Source organism: Melanotaenia boesemani, chromosome 11 (genome assembly GCF_017639745.1).
Source record: "Melanotaenia boesemani isolate fMelBoe1 chromosome 11, fMelBoe1.pri, whole genome shotgun sequence".
In the NCBI taxonomy this organism is placed as follows: Eukaryota; Metazoa; Chordata; class Actinopteri; order Atheriniformes; family Melanotaeniidae; genus Melanotaenia; species Melanotaenia boesemani.
The window spans coordinates 13877302-13904921 of NC_055692.1; the positions used below are offsets into that span (position 1 = coordinate 13877302).

General features: G+C 40.3%; 1 protein-coding gene across 2 annotated transcripts in view; it reads left to right on the forward strand.

Annotated features, from left to right (window-relative positions):
- The first annotated feature begins 401 nt into the window (after window positions 1–401).
- Window positions 402–27620, forward strand: part of efna5b (ephrin-A5b) — a 93596-nt gene continuing 66377 nt past the window's right edge. For both annotated transcript variants that reach the window (XM_042000322.1, XM_042000323.1), the window contains exon 1: window positions 402–1547. In XM_042000322.1, coding sequence (XP_041856256.1) covers window positions 1423–1547 — 125 coding nt within the window. In that variant the 5' untranslated portion in view covers window positions 402–1422. The remainder of the gene's footprint in view (window positions 1548–27620) is intronic.

The window sequence follows — 27620 nt, forward strand, 5'->3', positions numbered from 1 at the left end:
TTTTAGATTTGTAAAATTGTAGCTGTATGCCCCCATTACATTAATATAGGCCATATTCTATTATAAAAACACAAAAATAAAGAACAAACAAACAAAACAAACATAAATAGGCCTGTAGCCAAACTGGTCTGAGTAACTGGAAGCTAAGGACTTTCTTAGAGCGTTGCTTGTCATTAAATAGCGTCCTTATCTGTCGGATCTGTCAGAGGAGAATCTAAACGCGCTCCCTGTCCTGTGCACCTCTCTCCTCTGTCGTCTTCCTGCTCTACCTTTCGGTAATTGAATTAGCTCAGTTTTAGCTGGGGGAGGGGCTTGGCTTTGTTCAAGTGACGCCCATTCAAATAATTTCAAACCAATGGGACTATCCCCTGCTCCGCCGTAACCAAACCCACTCTTTCAGTCGGCGTCTGGAGCTGCCTGCCAGCCCTCACCGTCCTGTGTCCCGGCGTTTTGAACCCAAACACAAGAAAGAGAACGACAACAGAGCATGCACATGGGAAAACGCAGTATTCTTTTCATCTCTGCACGCTGCACCATGGCTCATATATGAGGAGGACACTTTGGGAAGCGGACATAAAGAAGCGTCTCCACGGGGACAAGCGCATGAGAAAACGCCACGCAATTTGTCCTCTCCAACACCGAGAAGGACTCCTCCCCACCTCGGCCGTAACACCTCCGGTACATCGCCCAGAAAGGATGACACTGTTTTTTGCGCTGGGAACGAAAGACCAAATCTAGCGTTGCCGTTCGTCTCCCAGACACTGTATGGCTTTAAAAAGTTGCCTGGAAAACATGGACATCTGACGTGCGTCTCACAGCGTCATTGGACACATTGAGCCCCCCTCTCTTTTCTCTCCATCACATTTTGGACTGACTAATCCCTGAGCTTTCGGTTTGGAGTAAGAATAAGTGTTCAGCAGTTGTCACTTGCCCTGACACAGTCTACATCCAGAGACTGCATGCAGAAGGGGAACACTGTCACACTACAGAAGATAGCGTGTTGTGCTGTGCGTTTGTGGCTGATCTCCCTGTTTGTGCTTATAGAGGAAGAAATACTTTCGTCTACCCAACACGGATTTCTCAGAGCTGACATCCAGCAAGAAATAAAGCTTATGATTTATTTGGATCCTCGCACTGAATTAGCGAGAAAACACAGTGACACACTGTTTTTTTTTTCTTCTAACTTTACATTTCAGTAGCTAAACCTGAACAAGTGTTGCCTTGAATGGTTACAGTTCCCTCTTTTCCTTTGCGTTTTCTCTGTTGTGCGCATTTTTATTTGTTTGGCGTTCTCCAAACTGCGCCAGAAACACGCGGCCACATGTGACTGAGACTCATCACCTGTCCCGGTTGAAGCAGCCCGTAAAACTGATAGACTGACCGACACTGAGGAGGAATACGTGCCGAACTTTTGCTGTAGTGATGCTGCAAGTGGAAATGGTCCTCTTCATCTGCCTGGTGCTGTTGATGTGTGTATTTAGCCAGGAGCCCGGTTCCAAAGTGGTGGCCGATCGCTACGCCGTCTTCTGGAACCGAACCAACGCCAAGTAAGTGGCCTCGCAGCGGGGCAAGTTTGCCGCGGAGAGTCGGAGATGTGTCTGTTTGCTCTGCATGAACCGCGGGGTTCACAGGTTTTCTGGACCGCATCGATGCTTATTTTACGCAGTGAAGACATAATGCCAGTACTCGTAGGTAGTACACACAGTAAGAGGTGTATACGGAATTTAAAAATGCTAATGTGACTTATTTTTAATATGTAGTCATGAACGGCGCGTCCCATCGTGAGCAACTGTAGAAAAAACCGTGCGCAATAAGGCCCGGACAGCATTCGTGCTCCGGTGTTGCATCCTTCTACCATCTTCCCGTATTGTCAGATAAGCTTGGACACAGAAGTAAGATCTACAAAACCTGGAGGATTATCTTCTTTAAAAGTATTTATCTGATTGTTGGACTGAAGCTGGGTATTTTTTTTAGGAGCCTCTCAACCCATCAACGGTATCTAACAGTATCGAATCAGGCTAAACTCCAAATAGATCTCTGTCAACACATATCCTCAGAGTCTCTATCCCCTTTAAATACATCCGTTCGTTTCTTCGCTTTAACCTGCATTTACTAGGAGAACATAACCTGTAGGAAAATACAAACGCAGAGTGTACCAAATCTTTATAATGGCAGAGGACGCAGCTTATAATTTTTTTTTTTTTTTGAGTATTTACTTGTGACTTTCTGAGAAACTTGCGAATAAATATAGCTAGTAAGCCTGCTAATGTATATTAGAGTATGCAATATTGCCGTTGTGTACTGTTGTCGAAGTAAACTTAAAGTACAAAAGGTCCAGAAGTACTTCAAAGAGTTATTTATTAATATTAGAAGCACCACAACAGACCACTTATAATAAAAAGACAAATTTACTTTTAAATTTAACAGACATAATACAATTAAGCTTAAGTTGAATATAATTTATGAATTTCCAACTGTGACGAGCTCATGTTTTTATTAGTTTTTAGCGATTCTTTTTAAAAATATGAGTCATTTACATGTAAATTATTCCACAAGGAATCAGCTAAAATGTTTAAATTTTCATCAAGTTTAATTGTTTTCCAGTTAATTGGAGAGTTTTTCTTTCTTTCTTACTTTGCAGCAGTATCACACAATGTCTACCAGACACACCAAAAGCAGACTGCTGTGCAGTAAAAAGAAATAATTAAATAAGCATGGGTGTTTTTTAAGCTCTTGTCAAATTAATAATAAATGTATCTGTTAAAATTAGACTCAAGAAAGCTTAATCTCTCTGAAAGATGAAATTCAGTGTCACGTGAATGTATATATATGTGACATGTCCCATTTTACGTGTATAGTTTAACTTTTCAAACTTTTGGTTTTACTTTATGTGGCAATGCACACCTCAGAGTGGGAATTACTGTTTTGCTTTTACTATTTTTCATATTGGTGAGAATTATTTTGCATTTCTTCATAAATTCAAAGTCACAGGATTAAGATATATTTTTATAAAGCCCAGAAACATGCAAAATGCCTATTTAAAGATTCTCAAAACCTTTAGGAATGAAAAGAGGTAGTTTTTTAATTTCCATTTGCTTTAATAAACTGACAGCTAGGTGCTTAACGTGAGATACTTTGACAAAAACCTGTTATGGAGTTGTGGGAGGATTTTAAAAGCCACTCCGGTAAACTTCAGCAAAGTTGGAATGAAAGTTTCTCATCTGTGCTGCAGTCCTCGCCTCAGAAACCTCTTGGTTCGGGCAGCTTGACTTAACTTCAGTGTAAACTGTGCATGTTTGTTGAGACAGCATTTCCTACTAAAAGTCCCTTTTGGAGTAGGACTGCACAGCTTTCTTCTCAGGCTTCATATTAAGTCTGAACACTGCTGCTGGAGTTTACTGAGATCTTTCACTCAACTGCCAGTGGCACTTAGTTTTTGTTGAATAAAATCTTCCAAGTGTGCAAAGCCATTAATAGAGCATGCTGAATTTGTTACACAACTATTTACACTCATCTTGAAGTTTGGGAAAACATGATTTATTGCTTGAAACAATTAGTGGTCGTGGTACAAATGGACGGCTGACTGTAAGCTCTGTGTTGAAGTCGGAGCCAGTCTAGCAGGGTGTGTAGATTCTCGGCCTGATAATACCGTACACCAGGGCTGCTGTGCTCTTGATCCCGACTCCGACTTATATGCAGGCTGTTTATTTATGAACCACTGTCCTCAATAGAGGCAGACACAAATTTGAGTTAAATCTTGATTTCTACCATTAATAACACAAACTACACTTTTTTTTCTTTTTCTTTTCATCAAAAAAAGTTTTGACTTGACTGGCTGCTCTGTAAACTTGATACCTTCCAGATGTGCTGACAAGTTTTCTCATTTTCGGTGAAGGGGGAAAAGGAGTTTATTTAGAAGAAAGGGAATTTAAAATAAATCGAGTGTTAATCTCAGATCTGACCCACTAAACACTGACTGAGGAAGAGAAAACAACATCCCTGTGATGCAGTGGTCTGCGTGCCTTTTTACTTTACATTAGGTCCAGTAAAATCAGAGAAATAGATAGTTTCTTGAGCTTCATCTGTCTCTGAAGCTCATACTTGCCCGAGGAAAGGAAACAGGTTTTCACATAGACTTATCATGAACAGTCATTCTGTTCTGCTTACTCTGAATAGTTTGTTTGACTCTCTGCCCTGCAGGGCTGAGACAGAAAGCCAGAAAGGTAACTTAAAAGCAGAGAGGTAAAGGAGACAGAGAAAACATGTCTTATTGATGACTCGGTTAATAAATATTGAGTGCCTCTCCTTCTGCATTACTGTGAAAAGCTGGTGTGGCACTGAAACTTGTCTGTGTTTGCCTTTGTTCTGAGGCTTCATGGTCACACCGAAAGTATGAGTGTTTGGAGAATTTACACAAAGAGCACCCGTGCATACAGATTTTTGAGTTAAACGAACACTTATACATGATAGCAGTAAAATAAATGTAACATAATTGCAGGGAACATTGCTAGCAGGTGTTTTAAAGGATCATTTCTGTGTTTTTTTTATTTATTTTCTCTTACTTTGACTGTTTTCATTGTTGTCTGACCACAGTCAATCAAGGCTTTTTCTTTTTTCTTTTTCTACAGAAAACACAATTTGTTGCTGAGATATATATATATATATATATATATATATAATATATATAGTTTATTTATTTATTTATTTATGCCCAAAATATATAAAATTGCAGTTGCTGCAGGCTTAAAAAAGTTGGGAAATCCATTACATCAAAGCTGCAGTTTGAGTTTGGTTTTGTCATAAACTCTCCTTTGCTTAGTTTATTGTACCCAAATTGGACATTTCACATCAGTGTGTGCAATATGTTATGCTCTGCTTGCTTACTTAATCGCCTAAAATTTACAGGAAAAAAAACATATGCAGAGCAAAATTGTACATGTAAATATTAACATGACTTAAAACTTTCTCACACCTGCTTGTAACTGTCCGACTGCAATCAATTTGGCGTTTCTAACTGGAAATGAAAAAGTGAAAAAAAATGCACATTTAAAATGTCTGGTTATTATTCATAAACAGAACACATTATTCACATCCTCGTAGCTCTGACTGTAATATCAGGTGAATGATCATAGATAAGAACTCTTTGTCTATGAAATGCAACTTAATACCAGGATCATTATCATTTTCTTTTCTTCAGGTTAGATTTTTTTCTCCATTGTTTTCCTTTGGTCAGAGTTATCTATAATTTGGATTATTTAGGAATTCTTTACTAGTAATGAGTGTTATTTGTAGCAGCAGCTCCACAGTTGTTTCTGCTGGTGTTTCTGCTGTCTGGGGCTGAGGTGGGTTTCCTTGCTGTTTTGCTGGCTTCGTTCCACTGTTGTGTTTCACAACCCCAGCATGAGACCAGGAACTTACAAACTGCTTAATTATTCTGAATAACACCTTTCTCCTCCCTCTTTTTCACACATCCAGGCTCCCTTTTAGTTCAGTCTTGTTATTGATTACGGATGGGGTTAATAGAGATGTATAGGAAATCTTGAGGTTTTATCTGTCTCAAGAGACCTCCCACAGTTTAAAACTTTTTCTGCCCTCTGCTCTCTCACTGACCATCTTTGCATCTATGTGTTTATTGTAATAAGGAAGCATATGCGGCCTCTAATAATGTCTCAGCTGTAATACCAAACACACAACCTTTCGTTTCCACTCTCCCCCCACTGCCTTTTCCTCTTCCCCATATCCCTCCTCGTCTTTCTCCCATGTTGCCTCTCAGTTCTCTCTCTTTGTACCCCCGAATCTTTCGCTCTCCCCCTTCCCTCCATCTCCTCTAGCCAGGCACCGAAAATGAATGAATACAATTAGATATTTTCAAAGTCCGCACACGGTTGATGGTGCAGAAAGACGTTCAGAGGTCAGGCGCACTCCGAGAGGAGCTGAGAGGGAGGTCACGCACACACGGCGAGGAGTAACGAAGCAGAAAGTTGGCCTGTGAGCGACAAACCAGCGACTAACTCTCCTTGAAGCGGAAGGTGTTATTCACATAAACAGTTGGATATAGTTTTGGTCATGCAAATTTCTCAAGGTGATTTATGTTTTGGTGCACGTTGTATCGCTCAACAAACGCGGGTTTTGTCTAAGATGCTGCTTTGTGTCGTAGCTTGTATTCTTCAAATGAGTGTAATTGGAAACCTCCAGTTAGTTGTCATGTCGTTGGTATCGGCTTGCATTTGTTGCAGTCGTGTCTGGCTTGTCTTTGTGTGTGCATGCTTTTGTGCTTACACATGTTCATATGTGCACACAAAGTGACAAATGAGCCACAAGGATACATAGAGCTTGTGATGTCACCCATAGATTCATACATACAAGTATAATCACATGTGTTTTTTTTCGTTTTGGCTTCTTACTTTCTTACATAGAGCAACAGTGCTGGTACGTACTTACATGAAACTGCTGACCCTTCACTATGTATAAAGGTGGAAAGTTAGTCTAGACACCCATCTGTTTCTGACAGATGTGAGAATTATGCATTACGTATTAACTTTGAATTTTGACCCCGTTCTGGTCTCTTTTGGCTGTACCTTTTTTTTTGTAACCTATGCTGACTATTTTTCCTCTTTGGTTCTAGTCGTCTTGCTTCTTCTGTGTCTGAGACTTGAATAGTTTTTTTAAATGACCCTTTCTTTTACCCTTTCTTATTTTTGTGCATGTGGCATAGACAAGCACAAGCACCGACCAAACAGCAAGTGGAAGGGACACAAAGAGAGCGAGGCAGGGGGATAAAAATTAAACACAGGACCTGACGGAAAACCAGCAAACTGTAATGACGGTGTTGCACGATATAATTCTTTTATTAGGTTTAAATGGCACTTTGTATTTTCTCACCAGACCTGTAAATGCACTTTCCGTTTAAATTAGACTTTTTTTTCTGTTTACTAGAAAATGAGCCCAGCAGGCAGTAGTCAATGCTTAGTCAATGTGCTTGGCAGAGCAGCTGTTCTTCAGTGCGCAGTGGAAGAGGGGGAGGACTCTTGGCCGTGACCCTTGTGGAGGTGCTATGCGGCGGACAGAAGCAGCCCTGTCGCCAGGGGTGCCTGGTGGTCAGGCTGTAGTCTTGGATATGCTAATCCTGTTGAAGGCAGCCTACAACTGGACAGAAAAGACATTCCTTGTGTGCCTCTGTGTGTGTGTTTGTGTGGAAGAAGAGATTCTTCTTACTTTTTTTTTTTTTTTTTTTTAATAAAGTCAAACATTTAATGCTTTTAAGCTTTTCTTTGCGCTTACATGTGAACAGTTCATTCTATTTCTGTAGACCTTCAGTTGGTGCTTTATTCACTGAAACATGAGAAAACCTGTTTTTGTTCATGATTTAATAAATATTTCTTAACCTTACCGAGGTTAACGGTAATAAATTGTCAAGAGTGATGATAAAATAAGAGAAAAATGGCAGTCAGTTAAAATGTTAGGTTATCCATCAAAGAGTAGCAGAATTTCTTTTCTGCGCTGTCAAACTTGGTCAATATTAAATGGCAGCTTCATTTCAGTTGCACATGTTTCTTTCACTTACCCTGGGAAGCTCATATTAATGTTCAGGTTTTTGTTTTCACAGTAATCACTCCAAGGTCAGACGGAGTGCTGAAACACAGCTATCAGCTGAGCGATCAGTCTTTTAGCCGCCTTTCTACCCTTGGCATTCAGTCCGTGGGGGAACATTCTGTATAACTGTACTTGGAAACAATAAAGTATTAACCAGCTTATGCAACTTCCACATGTGGAAAGCTGGATGGAAGACTTATATTCTGGTGTTGGAACATCAAAAGTAACGTCTTCTTATTTTTCTTTTTTTGTGTGTGTTTTAGTTTGTGGCCTTTCTACCATATCATTATGTGTGATTATTCATAGGCTGTTTTTCCTCCATTCTCACGGTCTCTAATTTAATCAAAATATTAAGTCACCTTACTTCAAACTTGTAGTTTAAGTGAACGGATTTATAGTTAAAGTCAATCGAGGAAACAGAGAAAGGTGGAAAAAAATACAGTAAAGGGCTCATGTGTAATTTTAAATCCCCCAAAGTAGCTACTATTAGGAAAAAATAATTTTTTAGGGTCTAATAAGGCTTGAAAAGCCAAAGCAGGAGTCCTATATTGCCTATGATAACTCCTCGTTCATGGATGAAAATGGCGCTGCCATATCCTTCTTCACGTCCTCCGCTCTGCTCTGTAAGATGGAGGCTTGGAAACAGCTGTTATTTGGTAGATCTACCCCCCCTGACCAGAAAGGGGCGCTACAGAGAGGGGTCTGATAGCCTCGTGTGCCCTCTGCTCTCAGCCAAAATCATATTAGGTGTACAGTTGAAATATGAACTGCATACATTTGCTTGATATAAACCACCTCTTTTTATTTTGCTTTGACTGGACTGTGTCAAGCTTACTTACTGTCAAAGTCATGTTGTATTTATAGGAACCAAATCTGCATGTAAAGGCCAAGACAACTGATGGGTTTCAAACTTTTTGTCTTTTTTTTTTTTTCTTTTTCTTGTCACCGCTCACTATTCAACTGGAAAATTTGACGGGAACAGTCGAGACCGCTCGCTTTTTGCCAGACACATTTTCCACAGATAATTCCTTTCATGGTAGGCTGGCTTCGGACCGTACGCTGCCGTTTTCCTTATTTAACTTTGGGGGCTGCGGGGGAGTAACTGGATGTTTTTCTAGCTGGGCAGCAGTGGGGAGAAAAGATCCCAGAAGAGAACACATCTCCAGCTTGTGAATAAAGACCTAATTGACGGGTTGTAGCCAGTTGTAAATGACTCATGAGGTAATACGTCCTCACAGACAGACTGAGAAACACACATGTACAGTTGTGTGGTCTTTCCCTTGAGAAGTGATACAATCTACTTGGTTTATTTCCAGACTTAAAAAAACAAAAAAACACCTTTCAGTCATCAATTGGCTGCTTTCAACCAGTTATAGTGTTATCGCCTTGCTTGTGTGTCTGTTTTAAGTATCCATGAATGCCTTTGATTGCATCTTGTATTTACACTGAGTGTTTCTTTGTTTGCATGGGCATAGCCATGCAAAAGTGAAATGAAAACAGGAGAAAGGACTAATTGATGGTTTGCCTTTTGATTTCATATGCATGACTCTTTGTGAATTTCCTTATGTTGTGACACTTTTCCGCTGACCAGGTTATAAACAAGCATACAATGTCACCTTCACTTTGTTAGAGCGAGGCCAGCCAATAATAAGCTAGCTGTATTAGACCGTTTGAAATGACAGTAGAGAAAAATACTAGCAGCCACTGCCCCCCCTCCCTGACCCTAAACCCCCCTCTAGTGCCAGGCTGTGAGACTGAAAGACGGCCATTGTTCTGCTCTTTCTGTCCACTCCAAATAGCCAAGGCTGAAAGTAATGCATGCGTTTTAAATGGACAGAGAGAAAAAAAGGGAGGGCAAAGGAGAGGAGTAAGGGAGAATGGCGTGAATGGCAAGAGAAGGAAGAGCGTGCAGCTGAAGTTGTAGTAGGCTTTCGGACAGAAACAGGGAGGAGAGGAGGAGTATAATGCAAGAGCCAGACATGAGGGGGAGAGGCATGTAGGAGCCAGGGGTGACAGTGTGTGGAGAAGAAAAGGTGGCATTTTTCTCAAGTAACCTGTTTCTCTTCTCTCCCCACCATCCGCTACCCACCCTCCTTCTTGCCTCTCCTTGCCAAGGCTTAAAGATGCATGCGGGTCGCTTGCTGTCTGTCTCCCTGGTGGTGACCATGACTGGTTGGTTGGTGGTGGTTTTCCAGGAAGACAGACTCTGAATCCTCACCATGAAGAGATGCTCCCTTCGTGGTTCAGGTTTAGTGACCCTGGGGTTGTTTTCTACAGAGAAAGGATTAAGCCTGCAGGTTTAGACCCCTGCTTTGTTTCCTCTGACAGAGAAGACTGCCACACACAGGGTTGTGTTTATTTGGGGGTTGGTATTTAGGTACTAAGTTGCATCTTGGTCTTAACTACCGCGACACATTGCATGCTGTGCCCTTGAAAGTGCATTTTCCACTGAAAGGATGTATCAAAGTCGGAATGCCAGGGTGTGTTCAATGTAGTGGATTAATGGAGGGTTTCATTCCAAAATGCTGTATATCTGCTGTGGAGACAAATTGGTACAATAAGAATGAGCTACTTTTGTCCACAGCCAGACTTTACAAGCGCCGGCCATAAAATGATGTGTTCCTTTCTTTGTAATAAAGAATATGGATAATTATGCATGACTATAATTCGAATGATAGAGGAAACAACGCACGTATTTGTCTTGCTTGTGTTTGAAGCTGCATTACTTAAAGGATTTGTAAAAATGAAAAAAAATTAAAAATAATTAAATAAATTAAAAAAATATATATTTTTATCCGTTGCACTGTATTTTAAAAATGTCTTCAGTAATAATTAAAAATCCACTCAAATTAACTTCAATTGCTTCTCCAATAAAATGAAAAGTTTTTTTATCCTACTCTCCTGGGCTGCAAGGGTACAAATATTTGTCTGATGTAAACTCTAAGAAGCATCCAGAATCAAATAGTTAAGAAATGATAAAATGCGCAACATTGAACTCAATGTAACATCCTCAGTGGATTTTTGGCTTTGAAGCTCAGACAAGTGAGTATTTCGTGGGTGTTTGTGTGTCTGCCTGCATACTTGTGCGTAGTCATTTGTACGCATGCGTGATGTTAGGTGTGCTTGCACTGTTATCCCGAGCCGACCTCTGCTTTAATGAAGCAGCAGAAACATGGACCCACTGCTATAGCAGAGCACAGCACTATTCTTGACCTATTTCTCTGAGCCTGCTCCTCTGAGAGCTACTTGATATTTTTCCCATTTTGTGAAGTTACATTTTGTGTACGTGTGCATGTTAGTCTTTGTTTATGTGTGGCGTTTGGTATTCCTATGTGGAAGTATATTGAGTCTACGTTTTTTCCCCTCTCCCCTAAAAGAGAAAACGATTGATCCTCCAAATGTGTGATAAATCCCATCTTCACTCTCTCCTCTCATCTGTGCCCAGCTTTGACCGGCCAGGCTTACTCTGAACATTATCCCACACAAGCAAATATGACACCCCAAAGAACACAGAGCAATGCATGCACGTACATAAACATATACAGTACACCACTCTGCATTGGAAGGGCAGTTCATTATTTCTTTAGTGAGGTTTAAGTTGCATGAGATGCTGTATTTATTCAGCTTGTTTATTTTCTTCCTTTAAAATCAGTGAGCAGTGAGCTTTGGAGTGCAGCAGCCTTTGAACCACGGCCTATCCCATGACTGCAGCCCGGGGTATTAACCCAGAGCCACTGAGAGGCTTAAAAAGCCATCAGCTCATTGTCCGGAGACACAAAAAAAAGCCCTTCCTCTAAAATTCCCCCCCATCCTCCTCCTCTCTTTTACTCCTTCCCTCCTTTCTTAAGAATGCCTTGAGCTGGCCTCTGCTGGCATTCATATTAATCAGTTTTAAGGTTCTAATGAGATAAGTGAGACTTAAGGGGAGTCCCCAAAGTGGCCTAAGCCCTCCAGATAAACAGAGGTGATGAGCGCTGCCTATAGCTACATCCTCAGGAGTGTGTGTGTTTTTCTCTAGGATAGTCATGCATACAAAAGTTTTTTAAAGTCCTTAATCTCTCTGCGGGGCATTGAAAACCAAAACATCCCTAAACTTGGTTTATTGTAGGGACAGTCATCACTTCGCCTTGTAAAAGTTAGGGTGATGATAGCAGAAGGTTTTGGTGATTTTTTTTTTCTTTTATTTAAAAAGGATTTCAGAAGTCCCCCCCCCCCCCCCCCCCCCCCCCTCTTTCTTCCACACCAGTACCTCCTTTTTCTTTCCCGCATACTTCCTACCCTCCACCCCTTATCACACTAAGTATTCTAGGAATATAGGTCAGTGTGTTTTCTCCCACTCTTCTATTCCTTGTGCCATATTGCCCTCTCTGTCTCATCCTCACTTATAGATCTTTTCTGACTTTGGGATTACCTATTCTCTAACCGTACTGTCCTATGGTTTTGGGGTCCTGCTGGGGTGACCCAGCATGCCCACTGTCAGCATTAGGCCTAATGTTGTGGCTGGAGAATTTGAGTGGCGGTCATTAACACCCGAATTTTCCTTCCTTTTTTCCTTCTTTTTTTTCTGCGGTGGGATCAGAGGACTTCTTTGATTTTTCTTCCTTAAACCCTTTCAGATATTTTACCATAACTGAATCTGAATCATCTTAAAAATGTTTAGAATTAGAGAGGTTTAAATAACCTTCATTTAGCAACAGTGATTTAAGCTTCTCAGCAAGTATAACCTTCTTAGGCAAATTCAGCAATCTGTAATAATCTGCCTTAACGTCACCTGATGCAGAAGCCAAAGGTTGATTATGATAAGGCATAAAAGAATACCGGTTTAATTCAAAATTACACTTGTGAAGTTCAGTTAATTAATTAATTTCACACATCATGAAAAACACTTTCCTGGTTTGAAAAAAAAAATAATCTTTTTGAACATTTGGGTTCTTGTGTAATGAAGAGTCTGGTTGAACTATTCAGCAGAACTACTGGAGTCTTGCGGCGGGACGAGTCCCCGGAGAGTTTAGTTTCACCTGCTGTTCTGTTACTCGGGGCCGCAGGACTCCACGGCCGGAGACATTCCAGCCAGGATTAGTGTGTGCATGTCAAACGGAAGCACAAATAGGAGCAAATGAAGTGGCTTTTTTTTCTTTTCTTCTTCTTTTTTTTTCTCAGAAAAGGAAAAACATTGAACCTGGCTGGTTTGAGGAGAATATGCTTTTAATACTCTAGTACAAATAATTTTATTTCATATTACAGGGGAAAGGTGTTTCTATTTTATTTCTTTTATGTTTGCCACCTCTATTTTCTGTATTGCCATTTAATGTGTATGTTAAATATATAATAAGATATTAATGCTACAAATTTTGAAATGCAGAAAAATTGACAGTTTTTATTTATTTAATGGATTTAAATAAATTACACTTTAAAATTTCCAGTTTAGTTTGACAAAATAAATAAATAAAAAGTAAAAAAAAAACAACAAAACAAAAACAACAATAAAAAAGATATTTTATATTAGGGATATTTTTAATGTTGATCTAGACACGAGGTAGAGTTAAGTTGAGCTAAAAGGCTGCGGTGAACTGAGTTCTACGTATTTCCCGTATTTGGTTGGCTTGAGTGGAGTGATCATGAAAAATCATTACTGTTTTTAATTTCTAAAGGAGACACATTTGTAAATCTCTGGATGCAATTCCTAAAAAAACTGTCAAACCTTTAAGTAAATTTAATTTTTTCTTTTTGAAAAGTGATTTATTTATTATTCTATGATAAAAGTTTGCATTGTGTAGTTGTTTCATACCTTTCATATAATTGTTATTTAGTTCTGGATTTAGAATTTTTCTAGCGGCAAAATGACAGGTGTCAGTTGCCAGATCCATAAAATGGTGTTTTCAGCAGCTTTAATAATACACTGTAGCCAAACTTTTTATATCCCTTCTCTGGGATGTAAAGAGCTGCATGTACATTTAGCCAATGGTCAGATTGTGTCTACTGTTTTACATTAGCTTCAGAGCATTTCTGCCTGTATCACTGTTAAGAGGAACATGGCACGAAGATGGTTGAATTATTCACACTCATAATCGGCCTTTATGTCCTGCTGCCAAGCCTGGCCTCACTGTTATTTCAGTGCATAATTGATAGTGCTCAGAAGTGGAAAAGTTAGAATAGCAGAAGTAATGTGAAGCGAAAGTGTAGTCAGGCAGCACAAGAGGGGAAGAAGGGGATTGGTGGGGTAGTGAGGGGGATAGAGGGATGAGGTGGGCCCCAATAGGAGTTTTTACACAGAGCTTGTGTTAGCCTTTATGGGGCTTAGGCCCTGCTAGCGTGAAGATCGCGTGTGTAGGCCAGCCAGACTAGTCTTGAAGAGGAGGGGGAAGGTGCGGGATAAGAGGGGGATAAGAGAGGGATGAAAGGAGGTGGGTGAGAGAAGAGATGGGGATCCAGAGTAACAAGGGCTGACGTCGAGCTGGCCCAGAATGTGGTCTTTTTCTCCCCTAAAGTTATTCTGGAGCTCCGCCGTGGGCAAATATGTATATAAAACGGAATTGAATGAGTTTAATAGATGGCCAAAAAAGTTCATTTTTGAATTGTTGAGGGAAGAAAATCACAATGGTTCGGTGCAGCTCAATTTGCACTGTTGGGTTTCAGGTTTTTTTTTATTTTACTACCTGCTTGCTCAGGCAGGTTAGATGAGCACTGACATCATATTACAATCATGCAATGCAATGATCAATAAACAGCAACTCCCAGAGAAGAGCAGACATTGCCTCTATTCCAGTAGTAAGGAGAAGCCACATGTTGGGAAATTCAGATACTCAAACTCTTTACAAAGTTTAAAGACATTAAATCACATAAGGAGAGCTTTACTTTTCTGGACAATATTTTTACAGTTCTACCTTGATGTTTCTCTCCTCCCTGTATCCTCAGTCTTCTATGAAATTCCCTAATTGAACAGATCTGTTCCATGAAAGTTTGGATATGTCTCAGGTAAAGGTGTTAACGCAGCCCCCAGGTGTAGTGTATTTAACACCTCTCTAACCCTTAATAAAGCCGTGCTAACTGCTGTCTAGTTCTACCCTTTGTGTTCCATAACAAAGCCTTTTAGCTCCTAATAACACAACAGCACTGCCGGTGTCAAGAGAAACCTGAGATAAAGTCCACATCAGAGAGTTGGTGGGAACTGTTTAATCCGTCTCTCGAAACCAAACCAACACACAACAAGCAGGGATCATGTTTGGCAAAGTGGCCTGCTTTGATGAAGGGATCGGATGGTGCGAGTAGGAGGAAGGACGATGATGGAAAATGGAAAGGCGGCTGAATGCTGGTAGTCTGTTACGCAGCTGTGAAAAATAACTTCTGGAGAATGATACAGGGAGTTGCACAGGGTGTGTGTTAATGCTCGCTCATGCAGATGCACTCATATACATGCAGGCTAATAGTGCCCCAGAGGCAATACTTGTTTCTTTTATGATCACTTTCTCATACAGCAAATTAGTTAATTTTTCAAAATTAGTTGCTTAATTAGTTCTTTAACAGATAACTGAAAGAAAAAGACAAAAAGAGACAAACATTATTAATGTTTCAAACATTTCATTAACATCCAGGCTACAATTTTATTTTTTTCAGCATCACTTTTGTAGTGTGTTAGACTTGAGTCACTACAATGTGGCCATAAAGCCGTTGAGTGGAAACATTAGCAGAGATACGTCTCAGAAACTCATAAAACCAATTTATGAGCGCACTTAAGGCCCATACACCTACTGGAGCCTTCTATAAAGATGCAGACAGAGATAGCACCAAATTCTTCCCAGTTACCCACATTTTAAAAGTAATGAATGTGGATCAATAAGTGATAGTGTGCGGTTAATCTCTGACTTTGCCAGTTATTTCCAATTTAGGAACTCCTTTCCAAACTAAAATTGCAGCATTTACAAGCTTATCATTGATTTGTTTTATTGTTTTCTTCCTACGGGCTAAATGCATTGAGTTGTATTTGTCTTATCTTCTGCAGTGTTTAAATTCCTACAAGACTTGTGAAAGAAAGAAGAAATTGTAAGAAGGAGAATGCTTCTTTTTGTAATTGTACTTACTGATTTTAGATATCTATTTCTACATATGAGACAAGAGGTGAAATAAAGGGAAAAATTCAACAATCAAGGCTACAATAAAATGTTTCTTCTCTGGTATGTGGGAACAAAAGTTGCAGCCTGCTGCTAAATGCAGTCTGGCCATCCAGCAGCAGGGCACTGTATGTAAGCAGGCATGTGTGCATCTGAGCTCTAACGCTTATTTATTTCCAGGCTCAGCATGCTGGGGATGCTACTGGCACTGGCAGGTATGGATTAGGCCCCTTTCTGTCTCACTGTGAAGTTAATTGAGGGAATCTTCCTCCCACAGCGGACTGGGACTACTTCAGACCTGCATGTGGACTGTTTACAAAGCTTTCACTTTTAATTTGAGTTGACAATTTCTGACTCCAAGCTGATGAGACCACATCCAATAAATCATTTCTCTGTGACCTTTTATGCAAACGCTCCTCATGAGGACCCCCCCCCAGCTGCTACTAAAGTAATGCCAGTAATATGATATAACGGCTTATTACGGTGTCACTAATTAGATTGTACAGCAGTTTGATGTGTTATACTGCTAAACCATCATTTAACTTCACTGGTGGTTTGCATTTGCTTATTTAAATGTTACTGTGCTATTCATCTGGATTAGTAATCCCTTCTGTTGTATGATTTTGTGTAAAATTAATTGATATATTATTAAGAAAAAAGTTGTGTCAGGAAATTCTGCTGCTAATGCCTTTGGATGGCATTTAGTTTTAATGGCAGGGGGATGAGCTGCTCTCTTTTTGATACATTTGTTTGAACCTGTGTTATTTATGTGTATGTTTGTTTTTCTTTATGGTTAATTATTTAGATGTGACAGCAGAGCTCAGATTATCCAAGTGTTATTTGCTCGAAGTATGTTGCATGACTGTTTAAGAGAAGCCAATAGCTTTACTATTGATATGGTGGTTGCTAGTCATAGCCTTTCATGAGGATTGACATAAAAACACGTCAATTGAATGTGAGTTGATTAAATCTTCACGTCAGTTTTATTTATTTATTTATGTTATTTACTACTTACACCCTTGAAAACAATGGAGGAAACATTACCTCAGTACGTTCTCATCTCCCCGTGGAGTTGCATGTTATTGTGTCTGTTGTGTAAATGTTTTACTTCCAGATATCTGGACACGAAATAATTCCTCGCCTTCTGGCTTTGTTTTCTCTGTGTCTCTTCTGGTCTTTTAATTGTGAATTTTGCCAGTGTTTTACAGCCCAGTAATGATTTTATAGCGGGCTGTTTTATACTGGTGTCCAAACCAGCAGCCTGGGGAAGATTTAGTACGCTGCTGTTGTTTGGTAGTGAGCTGTAATTGGAAGGTCAGAAGGACGAGTTTCACTGTAGCAGAAGATCACCTGCACAGTGTAGATTTAAAGGTTTTCATTCCCACTCACAGACACACGTATACCGCATATATATGTATAATCTAATATTGATATAAAAGATTGGGCTGAAGCTGTGTTTTACATCTCAGAGATGTAAATATAATAATTCTACTTCAGGATCTGTATTAATTAACAGGATGTATGTGATTCTTCCCTTTTTATTGTTGCTTTGAGACCAGGAAGATGTTTTTCTAAGGGTCCATGTTGTCCCACTTCAGAACAGCTGCTTTTGGTCCTGCATGGGATGCCAGGAGTTAACCACAGGCTCGTCTTGGCTGCAAGGCCGAGACGCCTGTGTGCTTGACGCTATTTGTGTGTGTGTGTGTCTGTGTGTGTGTGGGGCTCCATTTCTGCATCTTGTGCCACATTTCGTGTCTATCGCCAGCCCTTCTCTCACGCTTGCCTGGGCCTTTGTCGTTAATGGGGTTTGGGTGGATGGTGGGCTGAGGAGTGCGTAGGATGATGGGGTGGGGAGTGGAAGGGAGTGAGGAAGGGGTCCGTGGCCAGTAGATAAGTGGGTGATATCTGGCTCATACTGCTAATGTATGCTGGGCCACATGGTGGGTCCACTAAAGGATATCTCTGGGTCTTTCTTGGCACGCAATGTTTTGAGCTCTACCTAAACACATAGTGCTTTTACTATTAACCAACTCCCACGTACAATCACAAACACTCACACACACCTTTAGACACTGGTTGACACACAAAACTGTTATTTTTTACTAGTTTTTTTTTAACCACTCGGGAAAACTGTATTTCTCACCTGTGTGTTGTATTTTTGAACATCATGTGTATGCATGTGCATCCAGATGTGTAGCTCAGTGCTTATCCACCCGAGCTTGGTAGCGTTACCGTTATCGACAACAGAAGGAAAGGTGCGGCAGGCAAAGATGCAGAATATGCTGACCTGAGCATCCAGCGACAAAAGTGTGGGCTGAGGCAAGGATGGCTAGAAAGTAGATTTACCATGTCCAGCCTGGCTCTATTGAACCAGTTTGGCTTGCTGACCAAGGCTCCCGTACCTTATCCTATCCATCCACCTCTCTGTCCACTCTGTTCCTGTTTCTCTCCTCTTTTTTAGAGTGCTGTCTGCCATCTAAGCAAAGAGAATTGATTTTTTTCCTGTCCTTTCTTCCCCCCCTTTCTTTTATTTAATACCCCTCAGCCATCACAGACCCCTTGCAGCCCTAATCAATATAGTATCTGCATGTGCACTGGGTTAAAATACAAACACATACAATGACAGTATCACAGTGGACTCAGCATCCCTTCTCTCGTTTTCATGGTTTATCGCTGTGTCTTTGCTTGACTACCTTTTCCAGCCCACCCTCTTGATTATTTCATTCAGTTTACATGCCTTCTCTCCATCCTTGCTGCCTCTCCTCTCAGCACAGTGAGGATCTAATGCAAAAAGGTGAGAAAGTTAAGAGATTGAGAATGCATTTACTGTGCTCCTCTTGACCTGTGTGCGTCGTCCTCCTCCTCCTCTTTCTCCTCATCGGGACAGTTTGTAATAAGAGTCTGTGTGTGTAGGTGTGGTGTGTGTGAGTAATGAATCGTATTGGTTGTTAACAGGGTCAGTAAGATAGAAAAGAGCACAACGCTCACTGTTATAACCCCTCACCCTGTGCGGACAATGTGTGTGGGTATGTGTGCATTTCAGGAGTTGTGGGAGTAAGCTGCTCGACAATACTATGCAGAATGTACTCTGTAGTCTTCACTGCATTAACCTTCTCTTTGACCCCGTCTTTGTCATGAAATACATACAAACACACACACAAAAAAAGAAGAAAAAACTGTTAAAAAAGCAGCAAAAACATCCTCTGCTGTCCCTGTGCTTGTCTTTCTTCCTGACTGCAACCTGTCTGTTCAACTGCATTCAGCAGTTCTGCTGGGGAGCACTGAGAGCTGTCATGCCCAGTGTGGAGCTTCCATGCTGGGCTAGCTGTTTCCTCGAGCTCCCCTCTCTGATGACAAATGACCTGTGTCTCTGGATCAGACACAGGGAGCTGCTGTGGGGGCGGGGTTAGGGAGGGTTTAATAGTGTAAGGTGCCGAGTTATATGAACTGAATTGAAAAAAAGGGGACTAGTAGAAGGAAAAAAAAAAATAAAAGAAGGAGGGGGGGGGGGGGGGGGGGGGGGGGGGGGGCGAATACACTGGCTCCACAGTTAAACCACATCTTTTTGGCCTCACCCACCTGCCTTTTTGTCTTACAAACCAAACCATAGTATGTTCATGATGAATTATGTAAAAATATAAGGTGTAATTTGGGTATAACAGACAACGTACAGATATAATGGAACACGTATTTATCCAGAACAGCCCCAGACAGATGCATGCACCGTCCGTGCAAGCAGACACCCCTATTGAACACAATAACGCTCATCTTGGTGCAGCGCTTAGAGAATATTCCAGATGGCTTGAATATGCTTTTGTACAGTAATTTCTACAGAGACCTTTTGTAAATGCGAATCCCATTACACACACGGCTCAAGAAAAAATAACTTCAAAATTGACAGAATGGTATTGCTGAGTAATTTAGGTCTATTAGAATAGCCACTGATTGGAGACGCCATTATTTCTGCGCATTACAGAGTAAAAGGGCTCTGATTCGCTGCATATCGCAGGACGGGGCAGCCCGAGGAGGTCAGTGTGACTAACAGTTCCTCTTTGTTCACACCAAGGTTTTCATCAGGCCTCCAAGTCCTCCATTTTTTTAAACAGTAATGCCTAATTCATCCCACATGGCTCACTCTCACCCTCTCTCACAACCCCCCCCTTTTTTTCATGCATTTTTACATCAGTGCACACTCATTAAAGATTATACCTGCACACAATCACAGCCTTGCACACATTTAGAGGGTTACACGCTCAAACACCTTCACTCTTTAGCTCTTGTTGGTTTTATCTTCCCCAGTCAGTCATTCAGTGTTAGATCTTGCTGATTCAGACAGCTTTTACAGCAGCTTCTGCACCGGGGGCCAAGCAAGCCAGACACCACGCAAAGCCACGTAGACATTATGGTGTGAGAGGTGGACATATGTGTCTAAGTATGCATCAGTGGGTTTGGTTAATTTACTTTATGCTGCATTCATCTAGAACGTTTGCTCTCACCACATTCTCTGTATTTTACAAGGGCAGGCAGGGTGGCCCCACCGTATAACTGGAGAGATATTGGCATAAAAGAGAAGTCATAGATACAACAGCCAGTGTTTACAGATGAGTGCTCCCATCATTATATACTCCTCTGCTCATTCACCGTGAGTATGCTCTGAAAGTGTTAGCTTTTTTAGACGTATACGAAATGATGGCCAAAAAACTTTTTTTCATTGATTTGATTCAGAAGAAAATTCACCTCTGAAAGGCAGTGAATTAATCGCAAGCTCAAAGGGTCAGCTCATTCAGAGAAAACTGTTTTTAATCAGAGTTGAATCTAATGATGCAAAAAAAGGTTTAATAGTTTTTAGATAACCTCTCCTGAGATTTCTGCCACAGAACCAAGAAAAGGAAAACATTTTTGTTTTATTTTGCTCTCAGAATTCATCACTCACCTTCAAGAAATTCAGTGGCAGCAGCTACATCATAAGCCATTCTCATCCTGCTGTGCATGAAGTGCTTGTAGACTATCCAAAGTGTTCAGAAAACAATTAAATGTCTCTGAATGGTGAATTAATTTAATGAAGTATGCCAATGCTGTAAACACAAAATGGAAATTCAGTATCATTTCAGGCTGAAATCCTTGTAAATGAATTTCTTAAAAACACAGACAAAAACAAAAGAGAGAAATATTCTTATCAGGACCTTTCCTTTATAATTCACGGGAATGCATGTTAAATAAACCATTTGGGGTAAAAGTTGTGGTATGGTTTAGTAATTCCCCTGACTCCCATTTAGTATCTATTAGGGGCCAAATACCAAATATATGAAAAGGTTAATTTTCTTCTGTTATGGTTGGGTTGACCACATTTGCCATGATTATGTTGAGGCACTGGAAAATGGCACACAATTCAACTCTGATTATGCAGCGGTTAACACTGCATCCAATAAGTACACACTTTTCTTTAACATGAGAACATGATGGTGGAGTACACGTCTAGATTTTTTTTTGGACTTGAATACACAAATGCAGACTTAGTTTCTTACTTACTTGTGATTTTTAGTGTGCTTTATATATTTCACTTGTTTTGGACTTTCTATGCTTCAGCCCTGCAGGAGAGTTTTTGTTGTGGAGCCACTGGTATTTTTTGCTCTAGTTATATTTTGAATTTTTGTTTCTTTTTCTTAAATGTTCAAAATTATATATTCAGAGTTGAAATATGGACACCTTGATTGGTGTATCAGAAAAAAAGACCTTAGTATTTTGAATGAAATTCCCCTATAGCTGATGTGCCACTACATTAGTAAAGTGCATTCAGAGTCAGTGGCTCATGTTACTGGTACTAAAAGTGTGGTGTGTATGCTTTCAAAAATAATATCACAAATAGCTGCATTGATCAAGTAACTTTATACAAAATGCAGCAAACAGACACAAAAAATCAATACTGATGCAGAGCAAACTCTCCTACTTTAGGATGAAGTTGTGTAAAGTTTTCGACTGTACTTAGCTGGTAGTTTGCTCCAAGCATGTGCAGATTCAGTGTCTTCTGTCTCTTCTTGTAATCCCAGGCTGACTTAACGATGTTGAGATGAGGGCACCGAGGGGGCTGCACCATCTGCTGCAGGACTCCTTGTCCTGTTTGTCACTAAAATAGTTCTTTATGACTGCATGTTTGGGGCCATTGTCTTGCTGCAGAGTGAATTTGGGACTGAAGAGACACCTTCTTGGCAGTGCATGATGGATGTGAGTCTGAAATTTTTCCTCAGACATGTGCTTCTGCACTATTACCTGTTCCAGTGCATGTTTCATGTGTTCTTTGTAGAGCACAAGTCTAATGACGGTTGATAAGTGTGACCACCACTTGGGGTGCTTAGTTCCTGCTGGGCCGTGAAGGGTGGGGTGGAGTGGGGGGCTTTCATAGATTAGACACCATCTGTTGGCTGGCACTCCACAAGCACATTGCCCTCTTGTACACACATAAACACACACACAATCTCACATGCACTTTCCACATTAATGGGGCTGATCTACAGTTTCAACATTATTTACTTCTTTGTTTTTCTCTCGACTTTTCTGACATTCACCTTCTTCTTCTCCTCCTCTTTTTCTTACATCTGTCCTGACCTGTTTTCCTCCCTGTAACCATGATTTATCTCTACCACCCTTCTCCTCTTACTTGAATTTGCCCTCCCTCTTTTTCTTCTCGCACTATTTCGTTCTCATGCACTTTCTCAGGCCATCCGTCTCGTTATGTGTCCTTTATCCTAAACTCTTGCTTTCCTTTATCCTTAAATATCTGCCTCTCTCCTTCTGTGTGGTGGAGTGTTGAGGGTGTAAAAGGCTGTCATTAAAGAGATGCCCCCCTGTCTCCTGCTGGGTGTAATCATCTATGAAAGAGAACAAATTAATGTAACCACAGCTAACACTGGTGGCTATGTGTGTGTGTTTTCTCTGTCTGAGTGGCCCAAGATGCCAACATGGCCCCCTTTGTTTCACCCAGCAGTCACCAAATCCTTTTTCAAGGTCACAACCACTCAAACCAGAGTCTCTGCTGTTGTGTGCCCGTTTGTGAGTGTGAATGTCAGTTGCAGGTTGCAGGTCCCATGATGCTACCTTTATGAATAGAGCTCATTCTCCACTAAACCACAGACATATTTTTCAAATCTTATTTTTTAAATTGGCCTATCTTCTGCAGACCAATTTTCTAGGAACTGATGCTGAACTTATTGAAATAAATGTGTGCATTCCTGCATGTGAAAAAGGTAGCTTGTGTCAGCGACGTGTTTGTGTTCCAGATCTGTTTTGGTGTCAGTATTGTTTGTGCTTTTCCTGTGTTTGTGTGTGGCATCCCTGTTTCATCCTGCCTCCTGAGGATCAGTGGTCTCTGGCTATTCTGAAGGTCAGAGATGACACCGTGGGAGAGGCGTCAGTCATCACTGCCACCCCTCCATCTCCCCCTCTCTCCATCTTTCCCTCTCTCCATCTTTCCTTTCATGTATTCTCATCTCTCACTTGTATGGTTCTTGGTATGTGGACTTTATTAAATTTTCCTCCGGGTGGGTGACGGAGAAGAGAGGAGGGGATCAGGGGAGTCATCCCCTCTTTCCTGCTTTCATCTGTCTCTCCTCTTTCATTCCCACAGGGGGACTCCGGTTGTTAGGTCCTTGCGGTGAAAAGGTAGCCCAGGAACCTCTGCCCTTTTTGGGCACTATGCTTCATGGCAGCTCCCTGATTCCATCTGGAGGTCAGGGAGTGAAAGAGAGATAAAAATGAGCTTTTTCTCTCCTTTCACATATTACACATGCTGCCGTCTCTTTAAGGCCTTAAACCTGACAGAAAGATAAAACTCTACAAACACTAAATCAGGCATCTGCAAAGTCCGGAGCTTCAAGTGGCTCTCTGGACCTTCCACAATGGCTTTTATTACATGGCTAAACATGCTAAAGAACTAACTAATGTTTTTAAATTAAGATATTATAACAAATGCAGATTTTATTTTTTTTTTTTTTTTTCATGGAATAATTGCGTTAAATTTCCACAACGTAATGACACTAAAAGTGCCAGTAATATTTTTATTTTTATTTTTTTCTATCTATTTTTCCTGTCATTAGGTTTGAAACTAAAGGCTCTTTAAACAGCATTGGTTAAAATAGATGGATTAAATTTTCAGGATTTGCTAACTAAAAGGTAAAAAGTCAGCAGAATGAATTTAAAGCTGTGAAGCTGCTTCCTTATAAACACAGAAGGAACAATATCTGATGAATATCAGCTATCAAGTGAACAGACAGAAAGCAGGATCAGAATCTCACAGCTCATAGATTGTGAGGAGAGAGAAATACTCACAATATGCACAATAACTTCCATCCATGCACCTCTGTGGTTCAGAGATTTCTTGTGGTTTCCAGATTTCTTGCCTATAAATTCTTTAACTTAGCATTTTTAGCTTGACTGTTTAGATTAACCTCTTGAGCCTGCACAATCCGATACTGGTAAGGGGTTAACATCTGGTTTTACGGGTATAATTATAAACATGTGGTATCCACAGAAAGTCCAGAATTTCAGCTAACGGCTCAGTAAAACCATTTCTATGACCACCAAACACAGTTAAGAAAACAAACAATTAAAAGACCAGACACACAAAGTCCGAAAAATATGTAAACACAAATTATGTCTCCCTGTGTCCACCTGACAACATGAACACGGACAAATGACACCTCTACTCAAAGCACACATCTCACAGATCCTAAAACTGTAAGTTTCACCTCGCTATGACCAAGATTTACCGAACCAGAGGTAAAAGAAGGCCCAATTTATGCTTCACGTTTGTAAACATAGTCATGAAATGTCTTACATTGGCTCAAAATTTATATCCACCAAGATAAAACTACATTTAGTTGGAAAAAACAAACAATAAAAAAAAACTACGTTTCTTATTGTCTTTTGGGAGCAGTTTCTCATCCAAAAATCACAGTTTTCTGCCAATTTGCACTAGTTTTGACAGAGAGAGAGAACGAGAGACAGAGAGAGAGCAAGAGAGAGAGAGAGAAAAACAAAAAGATATATAGTAAATATGTGCATTACATGCTAATCCATTGCTTCTGCAAGAAATCTTGCCAATTTAATTAACTATGAAGTTGATAAAGGGATTTCTCTTTCAAAATAAATCATTTCCCAAGACAAACAAGACAATCCTAATACTTTGAACTCTCAACTCGCTCTTTCCTAAATGATGGCAGACACAACAATTCATTTGAAAGGAAAAGCAGATGTTAATCAAACACGCTGTCAGTTTGGGCCACTGTTTTGTATAATGCGTTATTTATGCAACTGTATGTGAATAAGTTCAAAGCTTGTATTTGTTTAATGTGATCATGTAGTGTAGAGGTCACAGTCATGAACAAACATCCATCCCAGCATAGGGACAAGCTGTGTCTTGACAGGTATTGTGATTGCTGCTAGTGGGCAGTTTGTTCAAAATGTCCCTCAAAGCATTTTGACAGATAAATGATTGCATTCTTCCTTTTTTAAAAGATAAACGCTAAATTCTGCAGCCAACAGGGCAGGATTAATAATTTGTGTTAACAAGAGGGATGCCAGCCTCTTTTCATCCATCCCCAAATTGTGTCCCTCTCTATTTTCGCACATCACCCCGCTGATTAAACCTGACAGTTTCTCCTTCTCATCGTCTGAGATGACAAAGTATTACTGCTGCACTCCCAGAGTCTCATCCCTCAACCGTGGATGGCCCAGATCACAGTAGGAGCAGATTTGAGACCAGGGTGGAGATCTGTCACAACGCCCCTTTGTTCCTGAAACTCATATTTCATATCCTGGTTTGGCACGTGTATGGCATCTCTTAGTGGTAAACATAATTTATCCACTAAGCTGTTGCTTAGTGGATGCCAACATAACTATAGAAGCCACCAGAATCACAATTAACTCTGATTTATCTGCAAACTCCACTGTTAAACTCTGAATCAGCATTGGTTATAATGATGGTGTTTTTGCTTGAACCTGAGTTGAGTTTTTAATTCTTTGAGAAGATGATTGAGGAAACTTCTCATGTTAAAATTTGTATGGAAAATTTTGTCAATCAGTGTTACTTGTCCAGAGAGTTATGCTGAATTGTATGTTACTCATATCCTTGTATGAGGCTTTGCAGAGCATTTTTTTACAAACAAGATTAACTTATAACTTTTGCACAATTGGAAATAGAGGTAAGAAATTCAAATACCATGCAAGCTCTGTCTCACACTGGGACACCTTATGACTACAAAAGGTATCATCATATTAAATATAACAATGTTCTATTTTAGTCTGCCCCACTCCTTTTCTTTAGTGCTATACTGAAAAGCTGAAGCTCATAATTTAACACAACACTAGGCTACTGTATTATACTGTGGGCACCATAGACAGACATTCAACAGTACAGTATAAAATGGGATTAAGATGATTTAGAGTATAAAGGAGTCGAAGGAGATGACAGCTCAAGCCCCACGTTCCACTAGGTGTCTTTTATACGTCTCCACCTCTGAGCCTAAATGAATTGCTTCATGATGACTTCTCTTTTTATTTTATTTATTTATATATTTACATGCTAGAGTTATCCACCCTTGTCTCCCTTTCTCTCTTACATTCATCACCATTTAAATGGGGTATTTAATTCCAGTCTGTGACAGCCATCAGAATGCCACCAACTTTCAGGAAAATTACTCCCATTTCATCTTTGTAATTATTGACATGAGGGGAGGAAGGGGAGTGTTTGAAATGCTCACACGTGCCTATTATGGTTTCTTTGAAACTTGAAGAGGCTTGTGCTCTCAACAGGTTTGCCAAGAACTATAACAAGATTTACTACCATTTAGGAGCTCTACTCTTTCTCAGCGCTTACATACTGCTATTTTTTCAGGACTTCTCTTTGTCAGACTGTAGCATAGAGTAAAAAAAAAAATAATATTACGTTAAACTATTTTCTTCAGCCGTAGTAGGTTTGTGACTAAGCCTTACCAAGTTTGGTGTCTAACCTGTAACAAACAGCAAGTGTAACAGAAAAACATAAACAAAAACTGGAGTTTTTACGTGACCTACTTGGGACAAGAACTGTGGGGTTGTTATAACATAGTAGTCAGCTAGCCTCCATACGATTGGCGGTTGCAACATTCAGCCAATCCGAGTTTGCTTTCACACTGCCCTATGTCAAACAAACCAAATCTTTTGACCAGACCAGAGTTGTGCATCATAGTTCAACAAACCAGACTTTCCAAGCAAACTAACTAGGATTTCACTAAGAAGGACTGTTGTGAATGCATCCTAACTTAAGGGTAACTAACTTAAGTTCTGTGACTTGCTTCCAATTAACCCGCCTCACTAAGAATATGGACTTTCACAAGAAGGAAAAAAAAATGATGATGACCATCTGCATGAATAGAATAATTTTTATTTCGTGACTAATTCCCAGTTTTTCATGAGACTGGGCTGGAAGAAATATTGAGATCAGGTTAAATCTGCAGCATTCTTTGAGCTCTAATGTTGTATTGCATTATGTGCATTTTCACACTTCTACCATATCAACTCATATTTCCTCTGTGCGTTGGTAGGGGGCAGAGGTCTCTGAGGCTCCATCTTTATGCTAAGAACCTCGTAAAGAGTCGTGATTGCGGGGCGATTGTGTGAGAATGTGTTTATGAATGTCTGCATGGGGCGCCAACAGGGCTGCATCTCAGTTCGGGTTTTAATTCCAAATGGACGTGTGAGGACTGGCAGAGTGAAAAAACAGAAAAGCGTGTCCATATGGGGGTGGAGGGTATCCATAGATGCAGTGTGTAAAATGGTTATTGTAGCGTAATCAGCGTGGTGACCTGAGGCAGAGTTAATATTGAGGAGTTTGACCTTTTCTGTTGGTGGAAGCTCAAGAGCACCCCCCATTCACTGTGGCTTTAT